At 48.7% G+C, this 19,063-nt stretch overlaps 1 protein-coding gene across 4 annotated transcripts; it reads left to right on the top strand.

The window, feature by feature from the left end:
• Window positions 1-37: 37 nt before the first annotated feature.
• On the top strand, window positions 38-18,663 carry ATG4B (autophagy related 4B cysteine peptidase). Of its 4 annotated transcripts, none has more exons than XM_079314677.1 (14): window positions 38-185; window positions 4,881-4,979; window positions 5,399-5,470; window positions 7,396-7,494; window positions 7,918-8,019; window positions 8,419-8,491; window positions 8,835-8,914; window positions 12,084-12,280; window positions 13,203-13,281; window positions 13,921-14,066; window positions 14,500-14,556; window positions 15,025-15,118; window positions 16,898-17,003; window positions 17,272-18,663. In XM_079314677.1, the coding sequence occupies exons 1-13, from the start codon at window positions 176-178 to the stop codon at window positions 16,969-16,971; spliced, it is 1,182 nt and encodes a 393-aa protein (XP_079170803.1). In that variant the 5' UTR covers window positions 38-175; the 3' UTR covers window positions 16,972-17,003; window positions 17,272-18,663. The 4 variants fall into 4 exon arrangements, with proteins under 4 accessions (XP_079170803.1, XP_079170802.1, XP_079170805.1 ...); XM_079314676.1 differs by having other exon boundaries at window positions 17,269-18,663; XM_079314679.1 differs by having other exon boundaries at window positions 54-185; window positions 16,898-18,663.
• The last annotated feature ends 400 nt before the right edge of the window (window positions 18,664-19,063 follow it).

Genomic DNA, 19,063 nt, shown 5'->3' with positions numbered 1-19,063 from the left:
TCCACAGAGAGCGGCGCGGCGCGCCGAGCTGTGACGAACCACCAACAGCCAATCGACGCGGAGCCCTGCGGCGAGCCGCGCTCTCATTGGCCGGGAGCGGCGCGTCGCGCCAGCTGCCGCGCAGGGCCGCGCCGGGCGTGAGTGTCGGCGGCGGCCGCAGCTCGGCGGGGCCGCCATGGACGCAGGTGGGTCCCGGGCGGGCCCTGCCCGCGGCGCGGAGACCGCGCTTCTTCCCCTCGGGACTCCCCAGGCCGGCCGCCGCTCGGGGCCCGCGGCTTCCCCCGGCGCGGCCTCCCCGACGGGCGGCCGGGAATGCGCCGCTTTCCGCCCTGGGCACGGCCCTGGGAGCCGCGGCCCGCCGGGGCCCGGCCGCCCCCCCGGTGGGGCAGAGGGGAAGGTGGTGGCCGCGTGTCCGCCGGGGTGGGCGAGTCCCGCCTGCCCTCGCAGCCCCGCTGCTGCCGCCGTTCCTCGAAAGCTCGGAGCGCTGCCCTCGGGCCGGCTCTGCCCGGGGGGGGAGCGGTGACAGCGCTGCTGTCGCCGTGCCCCGCTCCCCGTGAGGGCTCGGGGGGCGCCAAGGCAGCTCGGAGGTAAGAAGGTGATTTTCGGGGGGATGAGAAGGCGACCCGGCCACTCATCACCCTCGCTGAGGGCTCTGGCAAAGCTGTTTGTGGTAGAGATTTTGGTTTCCTGCGGGGCAAAGTAAAAATAAACGTTTGGCGCTTGTGTTGGGACCCGCTTACCTCCAGCCTTGGCGTAGTGGCGGCTGCCAGCCCCTCCGCAGCGATCGGCGTTCATAATAACAAACGCTGCCCTGTGCAGCCGGGCTCCTCCTCCCATCGCCCGGCTGTGCCCGCAGCTCCCGGCCCTGCTCGGGGCTGCCCTGCCTGGTTTTGGCCTTCGTGCCGCGGTTGCTGTCGCGGTGCTCCGGCTGAGAGCGTCCCGGGACCCAGTGTCGCAGCTGGGGAGCGCTGGGTGAGCTCGCACCCCCGATCCCGAGATGTGTTTGAGCCGTGCAAGGCATCGAGAGCTTTGCTGTGCTGGGTGCTGGGGCTGGATCTCCTCCGTGAGACGAGGAGAATCTTTGGGCTTTAGCACTTTCATGTCCAGCTCTGCTACCGAGGTGGGGAGCTGACAGCAAAACTTGGAAAAATCTTGGAACTGTTTGCTCCAAGCTTTCAAGAAAGCACCACACTTCAGTAGCCTGACTTTCCTCGCTGTGTGTCTCTTAACTCCCCGTTGGTGCTTGGATAATCAGGGTTTGTCTTGTTTGAAAGAGCTTAGGGGAAAGAAAAGATTTAATCTTTCTTCTGCAAAGGGCAGAAGTAAGCGTTTGAGCTGTTTGGTGTTTTCCAGCAATGTGTTTTACCAGAGAGGTGAATTTGCCTTCTCTTCTTGACTGTCTTTGAAATGTTCCACATCCAGTTGTGTTCTTTCTTTGCCTTGGGTGAGGTATCTATATCAGGTAAAGGAGAGATCATCCACCTCATTTCTGAGCCTTTTGTGGTGGCTTAGTGGGAGGTGTGGGATCCAGGCCTTTTCAGAAAATGGAGACCAGATTGGGGAGGGAGGTTTGGCAAAGCCTGGTTTTCCTTCAGTGCCACGCTCCAAAGCTCAGCTTTGTTATTTTGTGTGAGATGTTCTTCAGTAGGCAAACTGACCAAGGGAAAATCACCTGCCGTGTTTCTGTTTGAGTCACCCAAGCCTTCACTTGTTGTTACTCGTTTCCCAAAGTTGATGGGGAAGCAGGTGGCTTTGGATGTGGTGTGGGAGATGAAGTTAGCATCCATCATGAGCTGTCACAGGTCTGGCCTCCAGCATGTTTGCAAACTGACAGCAGCACTCAGTGGCTGCTCCCAGCGCCCAGCTGTGCCTCTGGGTGTGTTTGCTACAAGCTGGAATAATGTTTCTATCTCAAATGTTTCCTTGTGCTGGTTAAGAGTATGAGAGAGGAGGGAAAATTTCATCTTCTACGCTAGTTCTGTTTATTTAGAGAGTTGTTCTCGTGTCCAGATAATGGAGCATGTCTCCTGTGAGGAAAGGCTGGGAAAGCTGGGGGGTGTTCAGCCTGGAGAAGGCTCTGGGGAGACCTGAGAGGGACTTCCAGTGCCCAAAGGAGCTCCAGGAGAGCTGGAGAGGGACTTGGGACAAGGGCCTGGAGGGGCAGCACAAGGGGGAATGGCTTCCCACTGCCAGAGGCAGGGTTAGATGAGACATTGGGAAGAAATATTTCCCTGTGAGGCTGGAGAGGCCCTGGCACAGTTACCCAGAGAAGCTGTGGCTGCCCCATCCCTGGAATTCTCCAGGCTGGGATGGGCCTTAGAGCAGCCTGGTCTATTGGAAGGTGTCCCTGCCCATGGTAGGGGGTGGAATGAGCTGAGCATTAAGGCTCCTTCCAGCCCAAACTGTCCTGGGATTCTGTCATGGCATGTACAAAGCTTTGCCTTTCCTGCTGAGGCTTCCTGGGATGAGGTGTTCTGCAGATCCCATGGAAGGTGTGCCCATGGGGGCATCCAGCCAGCCTCCCCTCATCCCCAGAGTGTGCAAGGCTCCTGGAAAGCAAGGCTGCCTTTCTCAGGGTGAGCTGTGCAGGGCTGACACTCTGCTTTTTAACTATAAAACCGTGTGAGGCTGAGCTGTTGTGTTTGATGTGCAGAGAGTGCACATCCCTCTCTGCAGAAACTGCTGCTCCACTGTCCTGGATGCTCAGAGGTCGGTAATTAAAATAGACCCAGGGCTTTCTGAAGGTGAAGTTTTGGAGCACTGCCTGAGAAATGTGCTGAGCTCACCCAGCTTCTGCAGCTCTGAGGGGAGCAGCTCAAACAGGATTTCTGCTTGGGGAATTTCCAGATGTATTTCTCTTCTTCATCTCTGGCTGTAAGAAGCAGAGAAAGGCTCCTGTGCAGCCTGTGATGTTCTTTGTACCCTGCTGGAATTGTTTGGGTCCCTCTGGTTGGTATTTAGCCCATCTGGGCAATAGCACAATAGATGGACTTTGGAAAATGCTGGAGCATATGAAGGTGGAGGCTTGTAAAGGAAACACCCAGTGAGCTCAAGCCTTGTGGGGAGTTCACTGCTCCCATTATAATGTCCTTGATACTACCTGGGAGCAACCTCTTGAATTTCCTTCCCTGTGAAGAAGAAATCTTAGCAGAGGCTGTGATATTTGAGCAGGTCAGGGAATGTTGCTGGGAAGGACAAGGAGGGATTGTGGATAGCTTGATGTTCCTGTGGAGCATCCTTGTTTCACTCATTTCCTTCAAGCTATTTTTGAGACTCCTGACAGGGAATTGGATACACGACAGGCTTAGGAAGTGACAAAATAAACCACAGAATATTCCTTGGAGGTTTAAAACCTTCATGAGAACTTCAGTTTTTATGTTAAGATCATGTCAGTTACCTTTTCAAATCTGTACATTTGCAAGTTTGGGTAGTAGATGGGAAAGAAATCCTTCATTTCCCTGCTAAAGCTTGTTAGAGGAGAAGACTGCAGCAGTAATTTGTTGGGACATTTCTGTGCAATCAGAATTGTTTTGCTTAGCTTGCTAAGGAGTCACATCATGGGATGGCAATGGGAACATGTGATCTGTGCAATCCTAAAGGTGCCTGGAACAATTTTAAGTCATCCTTTAAATCCTGTGGGCTGAAATTAAGGCAGAATCTGATTCAAAATTTGATTTAGGAGCCTGTTGTCATCTCTGTTGTTGGGGTTCCTGTTTAAACAATAGTTTTTCTTAGTAGTGGTATCTGCTCAGGTGTTTTCTTGGACGTTTGGGATTGGAATTCAGGTCAGGGAACCCGGATTGCTTCAGGAGGTCAAAGTGTCTTATGTAGCAGCAGGTTACTCTGGAGAAGCCAGAAGCAAGGTGTGCCCCATGGAAAGGGCTGGCTTTTCCAAAGAATGGGGCTGACAGGAGCTTGTAGCCATGCACTCCTTTGTCCTGCTTTAAATTCACATCACATTTCCATAGATTTTATTGCATTTGCTGTGAGAGATGTTTTCAGTCATTACTCTCAGTCACAGAACAGTCTGTCTTAGCAGTGCTTTACATTTTAGAGGTGATTTGTTACAGAATTGGCACCTGTAAAATCGTGTGGGTCTTTTTCCAGAATTTTCAGGCTGCTTTAAAGTCTGTGTTTCCAAACACAGATCTAGTGGAGCACAGCTCATCTAACTCCTGGTTTTTCCTCCCTGTTGTCTGTACCCTGTGCACAACAGCTTAAGCTGCCTTGATCCAAGAGCAACTTGAGCTTGATCCTGGAAGGGGACGGATTTTTAGGCACTGATGGATGCCATGCTGTGAAGGGAGCCAGTAAAAGAGACAAAACTTTTGCCTGTCACCTTTGCACAACTACATCTGCACAGCTGTGTGTTCCTCACATTGTGGGTGACACCTGTAAATGCTTCTGCTGGGTTTGGTGCCTCTCAAGGAAGGACTGAGCAAGGTTTAGTTTCCACCTTAAGGTGATCTGAGTTTTGGGTGTTCTTCCCTCAAAATTTGTTCTCTGCTAGAGGATTTTTGATAAGAGGCCCTCAACATCAATGCTATACGTGCAGGATGGTGCCTGTCCTGGGAAATGGTGTAGCTGCCAGGTGAAGTTTTAAATGTTTTCTGCCCCAGGCAGAACCTGGAGCTGGCCTAACCTGGAAATCCTGCTGCTTTTCTGTCTGTGGAGCAGCCAGGAGTGAGCCAGGGCTGGGTCCCCTCTGTGCCTCCCAGAGCTGATGGGTGCAGGGCACTGGGACCATTTCCAGCCAGCCCAGGGCTTTGGGGTGGGTGGGAATCACTGGGCCAAGCAGCTCTGATTCTGTAGCTTTGTCTGGTTTTAAAAACAAAAGGAAAAGCTATCAAAGGTCTGTGATTGCTCTTTTCTCTTTCTAGCTACTCTTACCTACGACACCCTCAGGTTTGAGTATGAAGACTTCCCTGAGACCAAAGAACCTGTTTGGATCCTTGGCAGGAAATACAGTGTTTTTACAGGTATTTTGTGTGCACAGTGCAATGTTTTAAGGCTCCAGAGGACCTTACAAGTTTTGCACTTGGGTTTTAGCTGCCATGCTTCTGTCTGGCCATTTCCATGGACTCTGGAATATTTGTGTGCAGAAAATTACCATATGGAAGTTGTTGGGACATGTCATGGAGGCAGGGGGTAGAAGTATGATTTGCTGCTTCATAATTTGCTTGTGACCATAGTGTTTTTGGGTTGATTGCAGCTGTTTTTTGGGGGAAAGGAAGTGCTTTGTGCACAGCAGTACTGCCCTGTTCCTCAGCCAGGCTCTGCCTCTCTGGACTTGCAGACTGTGAGGAGCAGAATTCCTTTGGGAGGGTGAGTGGGAGGTGGGGTTAGCTGTTTGGTGCCCCCCTCATGTGTGTGCCTTTCTGTGCTGAACACTTTTCAGAGAAAGAAGAGATCCTGTTGGATGTGACCTCTCGGCTTTGGTTCACCTACAGAAAGAATTTCCCTGCTATTGGTATGTACTCTAATAAACAGTCCCACAAACATCCCACCATTTCCATTCATAAGAGTCTGAAATGTGCTTCATCTCATTGGTTAGACAGACATTTGGTTAATCTGATAATGAGAATTCTTTATCCCCTTGGGTAGGAGGGATAGCAGTCGTTTTTAAAAGGATACAAGGAGGAGTTTGGGAAGTCTCTTGTTTTAGGCAGCATAGGAGGATTTTTTACTTCATCACATTCTACATCAGTCTAGTGTGAAATATACTGAATTATGGTCTTGGGCTTGAAGTGGATTAAAATGATGAAACCTAGAAAATGATGCAGGAATTGCTGCCTTTGTGCATCTGCTCCAGGCTCTGCTTGAGGGTTTTGTTTGTCTAGGGGGAGTTAGGTTCCTGAAGTGTCTGTTTCACACAGGAGCTGTAGTGGTAGGGGAATATTTCCCTGTGAGCTTGAAGGAGGATGTCTTGGTTCCTTAAGGGATTCTACATGGCCCCTTCTGGGGTTTGGGTTTGTGTGCAAGGTGTATCAGAGGAGGTCTAAGAGCAGGGAAATGGGGCTCCAAGGTATACCCATGTCCCCTTCTGTCCCTGTCACCCCCAGCAGTCAGTGGGAAAGGAACATGGCTCAGGTTTGGAAAAGATTCTTCCTAACTGGTCCTTCTGGCTTGTGCTGTTCTTTCCCTGCTGGGCAGCCTCTGCCTCACAGGCTCTGAGACATCTTTGATGCAGTTTAATCCCTTTAAATTCACATTTCTGCATCATAGTTAAACATATGTTAGAGAACAAAGGGTTAGCACATGTTTAACTGGCACACAGACACAATTTCAATTTCCTTGTGAGTCATTAAAGGCTGTGGAGTGAAGACAGACCCCATTTTCTGAGTCATTTTCCTTTTACACCATAGGTATGATTTGCATGTCCTATACAGTAAACCTTTCTCAGTATTTTTCCCCAGTCATCCCTGTTGCTGTTCATCCCTTCCCTCTCTGCTAGCCCACTTAATTATTACAGGCATTTGGTAACTGTCTGATGCTAATTTTGTAAAGCATTTTCACTTTTGGAATTTGTCTGTGTTATGAATTACTGGTGAAGTTATAGAAGACACTGGTGAATATTGAGAAGCTGATTAAATAGTCCTCCAGGTGATTTTTCTCCCTGTTTAGGACCAAAAGAAGAAAGCAGCATTACAAAGACTTGCAGAAGCTGTGCCCAGGCACAGATTACTTCCTGTGATCACACTGAACATTTGATCTTTGTTATTTGTAGTAACAGCCAGAGCTGCAGTGGAAGGGCAGCAGTTTGCTTTGGAAGGTCTGTCAGGGAAATGCTTTCAGCCTTGTGTCCTTTGTCTTAGACTCCAGCATGAGCTGATATCCAACTTTCTCCAGCCATATGTAGGATGTGTCATTTTTTCACTGCTTGGGTAGGGTTTTTTGGGGTTGGTGCCTGTTTTTTTGGCCTGACTACATTGTTCACTTTGAAATATTATTTGTAGCCACTTCTGAGGCAGGAATTCCCTGGGACTGGTTTGTTCTGCATGATGAGTTGCTTTCTCAAGATGAGGATTACAAGAGTCATCTTTAACAAACACCTTTGTGTAGAAATGTGTCTGAATTGAGCTGAAAGTCTGCAGCCAGGCTCAAGGGCTGTTGTTCTCCTGAGAAATTCAGTTCTCTCTTGGGTTGTTTGGATTTCCCTTGGAATTTTTTCCCCTTTCAGTTAGTGCTAGAGGAGTTTTGTTTATTTGTTTTTAAGGGATGCCACAAAGTTACTCATCGATAACCACATTTTTGGTTCTCAGTCTTGGGAGTGTGAGCTAAGCTAGTCCTCATTCCCTGTCTCATTTCTTGGTCAACCTGCTGCCCATTCATTCTTCTCCCACTTGGCACTATTTCCCATTCACTCCCTGTTTATTTTTCCATCCCTGTTTCCAGGAGGAACTGGTCCCACCTCTGACACAGGCTGGGGCTGCATGCTGCGCTGTGGCCAGATGATCTTTGCTCAGGCCTTGGTCTGCAGGCATTTGGGAAGAGGTAACACAACCCACACTGACTTCCAGAGCCATGTGCTCCCATGAGTGCAGCACTTGGAAGAACAGGGATAACAAGGACATAGATGGCAATTACTGAGGGTTCTAGAACATTTTCTTCACTCTTCTCAAGTTCAAGGCTGTTGAGATAATAGTTTACTTGGAACTTTTCAGGGATATTTGTGTTTTCTGATTTTGTGTTTGTTTATTTGCTTTCCTATGGGTGATGGTACTTTATCCCAGCTGTAAGAATGTTTTCTGTTATTTTAAACTTAGCCCTTTACTGCTGGGAATGCCTCAGATGCTTAGTAATAATATGACAGTGAGAAAATTGAGTTGGTCAATACACAGGAAGAGAATTGCAGCTTTCAGCCTCTGGTTGCTAATAAGTACCATGTTTATTTCAAATATCCCTTGTCTGTCCTAGACTGGAGGTGGATAAAAGGGAAGAGGCAGATGGATAATTACTTCAACGTTCTTAATGCCTTCATTGACAAAAAAGACAGCTACTACTCCATTCACCAGATAGGTAAGAAGAAATAAATGCTCAGATGTAGCAAATGGGCTAAGGAAGGATACAAACTCCCCTGAAAAATCAGAAGCAGCCTGTTCTGCCAGAGAAGCAGTATTGTATGTGGGGTGAACAGAACTCAGGTCATAAGGGTGGTGTAGTGATCAAACACTAGGTAAAGCTTCTTCTGAGGCAACACTGCCCTTTGAACTTCTGTGCTGCTGCATTTTGGGGAAAGAATTTGCTCTGCAGTCCTCCAGGATATGCTTCTCACCCCCATGAAATAGTAAATACTGCTGATACAATAAAGTTTCCAAGTGAGAAGTCTTCCCTATTAAACACAAGCCTGATTAGGAAGGGATTCATTCAGTGTGGGTGAAATGACTGACTGTATTATTGTGTGTTTTTGTGCTGCAGCCCAGATGGGAGTTGGGGAGGGGAAGTCCATAGGTCAGTGGTACGGACCAAACACGGTCGCACAGGTGCTCAAGTAAGTGCTGCCCTTTTCCTTTTCTCCTTTCTCTCAGGCTCTGGGCAGGTGGGTGTGTGGTGCCTCTGAGCTAACAGGCTTCTGTCAGCTTTATAGCATGAGCTGCCTTTAGTAACACCCTCCTTCCTCCTACCATTCTCCCCTCAGTAGATGAGCAGGCAGCTCCCTGGAATAAGCTGGAATTGCCTAACAGCAGCTTTCCCAGGTCAAAGCACATTTCACAGCATAATTGGTAACACCAGACTCTCCTAATCCAGGTTCTCCTCTCTGATATACCACTATCATCTTTGCCTTGTAGTTGTATTAATCCTTCATTTCTTATTTGTTTTTCATTTTCCTCTAGAAAACTTGCAACTTTTGATACGTGGAGTTCCCTGGCAGTACACATAGCAATGGACAACACAGTGGTGATGGAAGAAATCCGTAAGTGTCACATGGAGGTAGAATGTGATATGTCCTGGGCAGCAAGAGCCCAGAAAAAAGCTAGAGAGCACAAGCAGGGAGTACCTGTTGTGTCTTTGAGAAATTGTTCCATGTGAGGGAGGTGAGGCCCTGGCACAGGTTACCCTGAGAAGCTGTGGCTGCCCCATCCCTGGCAGTGTCCAGGGTCAGGCTGGATGGGGATTGGAGCAACCTGGGATAGTGGGAGGTGTCCCTGCCCATGGCAGGGGGTGGAACAGGATGAGCTTTAAGGTCCCTTCCAACAATCATCTGTGAAAGTTGTGTCCAGGTGTGCTAAAACTAGGTAAGAATTGCTGTTCTAGAGCAAGGAAGGGCTTTGTTTGACTTTCATTTCATCAGATGATGCCTCTGGATCTGGAGAGAAGGTTTGCTGACCTTTAGGAAACATGTGAGAGCTGCTTGGTAGGCAGTGTCAGACTTGTTTATGGCCACAAGGAGCAAGTGAATGGCTGCTTCCTCTCTCACATAACTGCTAGGGAGGGTTCTGCTGTTGGACAGAGTAAGAAATCCAGAACAGATCTGAAGAGAAAAAGGCCAAAATTGATATGGAGGGAGGATAAAAAGGGAATCCACCACTCTTATTATTTTAAGGAATATTCACAGGTGGTTTCTTCTTTTTTGTTTGTTTTTTTGGGGGCATCCTGCTGACAGGCTGGCTCTGGAGGCTGAGCAGCTCTTCTTGCCCATCCTGAGCCTGCCTGCTCTGGCTGCAGTAACCAAAGCTACAAAGCTGAGCACTTGCACTGCTGGTTGCTGCAGTCCTTTATGGTCCTGGCCTCAGCAGCCTTCCCATGGCTTGTTTCAGGCTAATTCCTGAGGCAATGAGCCCACCCAGCACAAACCTTGCAGTGTTTCTGCCAGGGCAGAAACAGCTGGTGTAGGGTTACCAGTGAGATGGTGGCAGGCACCATTTAGGCTGGCTTGGCTGCCACTAGGCCAAGATCAATAGCCAGGCAATTTTTGCCTGGAGTGCAGGATAGTCACTTTATAAAGTCACATCTCTTGTCTCACTTGGATCTGACTGAGAAGCGTGTCTAACCTTAGCTGAAGGTATGTGTTGATACCCTTGGCTTAAACAAAGGCCAAATTTAAAACAAATTGGATTATCTTTCATCTTCAGCCTGCAAATATCACTTCTAGAGCTGAAGCATGCTGGCTGTGAGGCTCAGGTGTGCTGCAGGCTCTGTCTGTGTGGCTCTGATGCTGCTTCAAGTGGCATGTCCATACTACTTGTCATGGGTAGGGGGGTGTGTGCTTGTTTTCCTCAAATGTGGATCATAATGTACCTGTTCAGGGCTTGAAAGTCATTGTGTGAGTGGCTCTGATGTATTACATGTCTGTAGGTGTGTGTTTGATACCTTGTGGCTGAAACATTGTGGATAAAAGTAATGTTGTTTGATAGATCAGTTAATTCACTGACAGGGTTCAGCCAAAGGTTCACAGGAAATGCCTTTTGATACAGCAGTGAAGAAACACTGATTTTTATCCCTTCTATGTCAGTGTTCCATGAGAAAGGGCATCTCAGCTGGGCCTGAGATGAGGAGAATCCTGTGCATCACAAAGGTGGTGAGAGTCCAAGACAGCTAAAGCCAGTACCTGCCAGCAGCAGCTGCAGCAGGAGAGGTGTCATGTCAGATCTGTTGCAATACATTTGCAGTAAATTATTTTGATCCAGCTGGGAAGCTTTAGGCAGGTTCTGCTCTGCTGTGGCACCACAGAACTGCAAAGCTTGCCAGATAGCAAGGTGAATTTAGCCTGTGCCAAACTCTCTGCTGCTTAAACTGCAGGTAAATATGTTCATACACAGTGCAGGATTGCCACGTGCTTTGCCTGATGAGGAAACCTGCAGTCACATCCCATTCAGCAACAGCCCTGGCTTGGCAGCTGATTTCCAATCATCTGGGCAGGCAGGCTACTGCAACAAAAAACCTGCTTTAGCAGGAGAAACCACTACAAATAATGAGTTTGAGTTTCCTCAGAACCTCTGGTAGCTATGTCTGTGCATCAGATGCACACATACCCCTTCTCGAGGAACAGTATAGGGAGGAACTGCAAGGGGGTTTAGATCAAAGTCCTATTTCCTCTAAATTTGGGTGTAATATTGTCCTCATTCAGCTGGGTTTGAAGCTCTCAGTAGTGAACAAATACCCAGCTGAAATGGTAAATGGCTGGTGGTTAAGGTGTTTGTTTACATCATGCCCTACCTGCTACAGTGTCCTGGCATTCATTTAGGCTGGGAATAAATTAAATGGGCCTCTGGCATTCTGTCCAGCTGCCTTGGCTTCATGATTCTTTAATCATGCTGTGGGTTTATTTGGGGTTTGGGTTGGGTTTGGTTTGGTTTTGTTTTTTTTTTTTGTCAAACACCTAGCAAGTAATTAAGTTGGCCAGTGAGACAGGTATGCTTGGAGTTGTTTCTGGATCAGAATTTGCATAACCTGGGTGCATTACAGCCTGGCTGTGTGTTTGTCAAGCCTTTAGGATGAGGATGCAGAGTGCTTATGTCCTGTGTATGCCCTGAGGAGTTCTGCTGCCCCATATCTTAGAGGCAGAGGTCATGCTAAAATTGCAGTTTAATGACCATACTGCTTTAGGTCTGTAAAGTAGCTTGTGAACTATACCCAGCAAAATTTATAGAGGTTTTTGTGACCTTCAGGAAACTACTTTAGGCAGATACCATGTTTGTATCTTGCTACAGCACAGAATTACAGGTGAGTATTTTCTGTGTTAACTCATAATGATGCTGTCTTCACTCAGTTTGTTCATATCCTCTGTGAACTCCTCCAGAGTTGGACACTCCAGAGCTTTCCTCCTTCTGCCTGCAAGCTTTGTGAATTCAGGACAGTTGTCTCACCTGCTAATCAACTCACCCAGCTTTGTTGGTACAGGTGGTTGCTCACCTTTCTGGAAGAATTTGCATTTTCACTGCCCAGCACTTGGTAGCTGTGAGTGCTAAGTGCTGTGGCTTGGTGTGAGCTCAGCTGAGGCTGAGCCCTGCACACACCTCTCAAAGCTCTTCTTGGGTTTAAGTGCTGTAGGATTTTGCTAAAGAGCAGCTGTTGATCAGAGGGATGAGTCAAGATCTGGAAACAGAGTCCTGATGCTCTGTGCTGCCGTTCCCTTTCCACAGGGAGGTTGTGCCAGTCCAATCTGCCATGTGCTGGAGCTGCAGCCTGCCCTGCCCTGGAGTCAGATGTGCTCTATAATGGGTGCCCAGAGGATGTGGGGCTCAGAGAGAGGCTCACCCCATGGAAACCACTGGTGCTGCTGATACCTCTCCGCCTCGGGCTCACAGAGATCAATGAAGCCTACATTGAAACACTAAAGGTAGGGGATCTGGAGCTGAATTCCTGCTGGGGTGGCACTTAAGGGTCCTGTTGTGAATTAAGTAATTACTCAGAAATCATTGCAAAAGAAAAATGTGTTTAGAGACAATCCTTGTCAGAGGTCAGGATAAGTTCTTGCAAGCTGTAATCAGGAAAATGGTGGGCTTGAGGAGTTGGGTTGGTTTTTTTTCTTTTGAGGATCTTACTTCACAGCTTAAATCTCAGCCTCTCTTTGTGTGCAGGTGGTACCAAGCTGCTGAAGCCTTTGTTCAGCTTGTACCCTGCTTGAGTGTTAGTTAATACAGTGTTGCACACTTCCCCTGGTTCAGATGCTGAAGTTTGTGCTGCAGACTGAGGCTGAGCTCTCAGGTGGTTTCAGGTCAGAGTATTGAGAAGCTGCAGAATTTAGGGTGTGCACAAGACAGGGAGCACAAAGCTAGCAAGCCCTGAGCTTGGGTAAGAGACTCCAGATTCAGATTTATAGGAGGTTACTTCCCTTAATTTAGTAGATCATGCTTGGCTGCTCCAGGTGGATAAGGAACTTAAACTGTTTCCTGAATGACTGTTCCCTCCTGAGAGCACTGTTGCAACTTGATGACAGCTCCAGGGATCTTGCCAATGATTGCAGCAGAGCCAGGACTTGCCCATACCTTGTCCTGGAGTAGTGTAGCTTCTTCCATTTGGTCCACCTGTCTACTTCTGTCAGCAGTTAAAAGTGTTTTTGAGCTGCTTCCATGTTCCTAGAAAGCCCTGTTTTTCAGCCTGATGGAAATTTTCTCCAGAAATGGCTGCTTTTGCTGCTAGAGTTGCTGATTTTCCATGTCCCTGTCCATCCTTCCCACTGCATTTTTGGATGTTTGCCTTTGTTCCCACCTGCTGTTTCACTGTCTGTCAGCTGTGTGTTTTCTGTGTTGCTTTTCCAGCACTGCTTCATGATGCCCCAGTCCCTGGGAGTGATTGGAGGGAAGCCAAACAGTGCTCACTACTTCATTGGCTATGTAGGTGAGTGCCCAGAGGACTGCAAAGACTGTCCAAAGAATCTCCCCCCGGCTAAAAAATGCTTGTGGGGTGGCTCAGCTCTCCTGCTTAGCCTGTGGTGCATGCTGCAGGGTTCTCCTTTCCTGCTGGAAGTGTGGAAGGCTGCTGTGGGCTGAACTTCTCACCTGACTGATGTAGATTTGAACAGTGGCCATAAACTTCCACTGCATCACACTAAATCTGGTGTGTGGAGTGCATAGAGCCTGCTTTCCTGCATTCAGAGCTGATCTCCCTCTGCAGCTTGGCTGGATTTAACTGTTCTTTAGGTGTCCCTCAAACCCTACAAACTCCTATTACTCTCCTCTCCTCTTCCCTCTGGTTTCCTCTCTGCCAGAGACCTCAGCTTATTTGTGCTTTAGATTTCTGGGGTTTGTTTGAGCTCACCCAGGAAAGGATGAGCAGGAACAATACCCAGATAGCGCCTGTGCCTCAATCCCAGGGTGTCACAGTGGAGTGGCAGCTGTGCCTGGCTGAGCCGCATTTGGGGGAGAGGCTGAAAGCAAGATGTCCCTGGAATGTGGATTTTTCTGCTGTTGTTCTTTCACCCTTTCTCAGCTTGTGGCAGGGCTGTCCCTGTTGATGTGTCCTTGCCTCTGTGCCCAGGTGAGGAGCTCATTTACCTGGACCCGCACACCACGCAGGCGGCAGTGGAGCCCAGCGAGAGCGGCTGCCTCCCCGACGAGAGCTTCCACTGCCAGCACCCTCCGTGCAGGATGAGCATCGCCGAGCTCGACCCCTCCATTGCCGTGGTGTGTCCTGTTCTCCTCTTCCCCGGGGCACTGGGGGCTGCCCCTGCTCCACAGGGAGCTGCCACAGCCACTGCTGATGGGCTGGCACTGCCATTCTCTCAGGTTGAGGCTGGGCTGGAATCGGATCTGAATCCATATCAAGATGCACCATGGCTTGTTTGCTGTTCAACCTGAGATGCCTGCCCTTTGTTTCCTTTGTTCCTCCTGCATTAAAGAATTCCAGCACTTGGATAGCCTGGTCACATCAAGCCTTTGTGGAGTGTTCAGTTTAACAGGGCAGCGTGAGGCACGTTTTTAAAGCAAGGCTGTCAGGATTAGTAACTGCTTCCAGTCCTCATCATGTTACTTCGTGTAGATACAGGGCCTTAAGTCTGAAATTACCGATCTAAAATATAGAAGGATGAAGTATTTTTCTTTTTTTTTTTTTTTTCAGGGCTTTTTCTGCAACACAGAGGCAGACTTCAATGACTGGTGCCAGCAAATCAAAAAGGTTTGTGTTTATATATCTGTTCAGACATGGGAACAGGCTGCCCAGGGAGGTGGTGGGGTCCCCATCCCAGGAAGTGTTCAAATGGCATGTGCACATGGCACCTGGGGACATGGTTTAGTGGGGATATTGGCAGTGCTGGGGGAATGGTTGGACTCAAAGATCTTGGATTTTCCAACTTTTAATCAGTCTCTGATTCTCTGTCCCTGGGAAAGGAATATCAGGTATTGTTTTGTTTCCAAACCACTGCACAGAGACCATGTTCTCTGCAGCATGACCCCATTTAAGCGTATTAAAATAATTTATTAAACTACCAAAAGGAGCATAGCTCTGAAATCCTGATGATGTGATTCAAAAGCTTTGAAAAACATTTTTCCAGCTCCAGTGAAGTCCCAAGAGATCATTACTACCCCTGAAGTGCACCAGCAGTGCAGAGCTGTTGGTTCTCATGGCTCTGCTCTGTCTCCACAGCTGTCCCTGGTCAGGGGAGCGCTGCCCATGTTCGAGCTGGTGGAACGCCAGCCCTCACACTTCTCCAACCCTGATGTCCTGAATCTCACACCAGGTGAGGCCATGCAGGGAGAGCCAAGGGTGAGCTGGTCCCTTTGGGTTTCTGGAAATCATGTGGAATCACATGATAACTTCTAGTATGTTCCTGCTCTACTCAGAATTTAACCTGGAGTTCTTAGGTCAATTGATGTAGTTCTTTGGCTTTCAGTTAGAGGTTTGCAGATCCCACAGTGTGTCAGGATGCTTTATAGAATAATCTGTGAATGGTGATGGTGACTGAGCAGAAAAACAAACAAGCTCACAGGCTGTCATGGCAGTGTGACTGTGGTTTCTGAAGGGATGCATGAAAGAATCAAAAGTGTTCAGTGAAAAGGCTGAAAACCTGAGTTTGTAGGTAAAACACTCCAAGACAGGGCTGGTCACACTTAGTTCCAGCACAAGACACTCCTTCCTGGCATGCACCACTACCAGTGGGAAAAAGGACAAGTGCTGGGCACTAATCTTGCCTGTCAGGCTCTGCTTATCACATTAGTAACATGAGCAAACATTACAGGAGATAAAGCCATTGGCTGGGCAAACCTCCCCTGTCACCAGGCATTGGTGGCCTCCTGGCAACCTGCACCCTGCACTTCTGGTGTCTCTCTTCCTCTCTCCCTGCCCTCCTCCCTCAAAAGCTTTCATTATCACACTGTCCTTTGCTGTTAGGAGTGCTCAGTTCCCTTAAACTGTCAATTGATCCCTGCCTGCCTTAAATTGTCCCTAATGTTCTCTTTCCTACTCTAAAAATGTTTTTGTAATGGACTGCTTGTCCTTCTCCCTCTTCTCTGGCTTGTAGAGCCTCTCCCATCTGCCAAGGCCATTCCATTTCTGTTAATTATGTTTCTCACTAGAAGGAGTAATTGAACTCTGAACTTTAAGTCCCTTTCAGGGCCTAAAGGGGTTCCAAGAAAGCTGGAGAGGGCACACAGGGACAGGACAAGTGGGCATGGCTTCCCATTGCCAGATGGCAGGGATATTGGAAGGAATATCCCTGTGAGGGAGGGCAGGCCCTGGCACAGTTGCCCAGAGAAGCTGTGGCTGTCCCATCTCTGGCAGTGTCCAAGGCCAGGTTGGACAGGGCTTGGAGCACCCTGGGATAGTGGAAGGTGTCCCTGCCCATGACAGAGGGGGAGGACTTGATGAGCTTTAAGGTCCTCTTCAACTCAAACCATTCTTGGATTCTGTAACTGTCCAGCCTGAACTAGTAAAGATTTCTCCTTTACTTCTTCCTGTGCTAAAGTTGCTTCCTTCCCCTTTATGTGTGAGCTCCTTTTTCACCATACAGTTGGAAGGGTGGAGAGGTGGGATCTACTAACATTGACTTTCCTCACAAAGTGAACTGTATTAATTGCTTTCAGGAGAGTGTGTGTTGTAAGTACATTCCCTTATAGTTGCACCAAAAACAACCATAGTACAAACTATTCTCTAATACGTAGGGGTAAATGTATCTCTTAATTGGGACAGAAATCTTCATGGGTCCAGACCTGGGCACATTTTGAGCCTCTTGAGGCAGAACAGTCTCCTGCTAATGCAGAGCTGGGGCACAGGAAGGTTGTAAAAAACACTGGCAGCAGAAATATGTTTGGATTTGTGAAAGATGATGTGCTTCTGTGCTCCATGTAATTCTCTCCAGTGCATTTTCCATACCACTGACATGTTCTTATCCTCCTCAGAGCCCTCAGTTGGGTTTGTTACTGAGTTTTGGAACTTGGCACTCAAAGTGTGGTGCCCTCCAGCTGCTGGTGTCACTGACAGTAACAGCATCCCACTGAGGCAGCGCTTTCTTCTCTTCCAGACTCCTCTGATGCCGACAGATTGGAAAGGTTCTTTGACTCGGAAGACGAAGACTTTGAAATCCTGTCCCTTTGAAAACAAATAGGAAACTGACTCTGCAAATTTGTGTATGTGTGGGGAGAAGGGGGGAGGGAAGCTCCTTCGAGAGCCTGGGGCTACCGGTTTTCATAGGCGCTTGCTGCCATCCCTGCCTCCCGTCCATCCTGGCATTCCGTGCAGCCTCGGAGCCGAGCGCGCAGTGTCTGCAGTGGGATGAAGAACCCAGAGGGTCTTACAGCCTTACTGGCTGCAGCTGGAATTTCTCAGCAGCAAACACTTGCTGGAAGTGGATGCAGTGGTGCTTAGGAGTTCAAAGCCTATCTGTTACATCAGCAGGTCAGCTGGGCCTTCCGGGGGAGGCACGGAAATCGTTAGAGCGCTGAATCCTTCCATGGGGACTCCCCTCTGAAGCTTAAGTAGAGCCCACCTGTCATTTAGCAGGAGAAACGTCCAGTTAATGCCTTTAGCAGCTTCTCTTCTCACTGGCCAACCTGGACTGCAGCTCACAATGCCAGGGAACAGCAGCCATGTCCCACAGACAGCTGTGAAGCCTCCGGAGTGCAGATCCCTACGGTACAGCTCCTGTTCATGCTCTGCAGGACACTCAGCACTACCTCTCCTGTTCACACACTATGGAAAGGCAATTGAGGGAACTTCTAAGTGACTGGGAATTCCATAAGTGAAGTGTGGAGCAGTGCTGTGCTCTGGGGAGCATCTCAATCCCAGTTTAACAGAAGGAATGGAAGAATAGAAGAAGCATGTGTTGCTCAGTGAGTCAAACCATGTGCTTCTACAGTGGAATAGTCTCTACAGCAAGTACCTTCAGGAAAGCTGCTTTGAACAGAAGACTGAAATACACAGCCCTGGAAAAAAAAGAGAGCCTGAAGAGAGACCCTGGGAGAGCTGAAAGAGAGCACCAGAGATCTGCCAGGCATGTTCCAGGCTTCTTCTGCCTGTTCCCGTGTGCTGGCATGGTGAATGGGAGTGATGTTGTCCTGCCAAAAACCCAAGCTGTAAAACCTCTTGAGGTGCCCTGGGTGGCTTGGTCAGCACTTCCTCCAGCTACTACTGTCAGACATTCCCTTTCCAAAGGAGAAGAGGTGCCTGAAGGTCAAGTAGATTTCTGTGTCAGTACCTTGCCTCTGCCAGCTCCCCTCCCTGTGGAGTGTGCCCAGAGGAGCTGTAGGAGCTAACCTGGAGAAAGCCCTGTCAGGTAACCATCCCAAGAAGGGCAGAATGCCTTGAGAAGGTCCAATTATACTGGAAATTTTTAGCTACTGTAAGATGGTAGCTCTGCCTAGGGTCCTTCTCCACAGAAAGGCACCCCGAGGAGGAGAGCTGTCTCCATGCACACTGCAGGGGAAGTCGCTGTAGTTTCCTTGGTGCGTGCTGCACTCTGCAACCCTGTTTACAAGGCTTTGGTTTGTGCATTCAGGTTTGGAACCTGTCAGATATGGTGGTGGTGTGCCCCAGGTGGTGCCACCAGGCTAGAAATGACCTGTTTCCCCTGTGACTGACCTACTGATGCTGTAACTGTCCCTGTGATACCCGAAAGCAGAGGTTTGAACTGGGAACCACAATGCTTCTGTCACTAAATTATTATTTGCTGCTTTCTGCCTGCTTCTCCTCTTCTCTCTTGTAGTCAGGGGAAGAGGCAGCAGAGGAAGTGGGGCTGTGCTCCATTCATCTGCTTTCAATTTCTATCTGAATAAACAGATTTAAAATCTTTGCCTGTCCTGATGTCCTTGCACACATTGAAGGTGGTGGTGGGCTCTAGAGGGGCTCCAAGAGAGCTGGAGAAGGACTCTGGAGGGACAGAACAAGGGGGAATGGCTTCCCACTGCCAGAGGGCAGGATCAGATGGGATATTGGTAAGGAATTCTTTATTCAGAGGGTGGGAAGGCCCTGGGCACAGGTTGCCCAAAGCAGCTGTGGCTGCCTCAGCTCTGGAAGTGTCCAAGGCCAGGTTGGAGAGGGCTTGAAAGCAATCTGGTCAAGTGGAAGGTGTCCCTGCCCATGGAAAAAGATGATCCCTAAGATCCCTTTCCAACCCAAATCAGTCTATGATTCTACTGTTTATTTCATGTTCTTGGTTCTATGTTTAAGGACAACTCTGCCAGACAAGATT

This window comes from Erithacus rubecula (genome assembly GCF_903797595.1).
Source record: "Erithacus rubecula genome assembly, chromosome: 11".
NCBI lineage: Eukaryota > Metazoa > Chordata > Aves > Passeriformes > Muscicapidae > Erithacus > Erithacus rubecula.
Note: the sequence above shows the minus strand (reverse complement) of the source record. Positions and strands in the feature narration are given on the sequence as shown.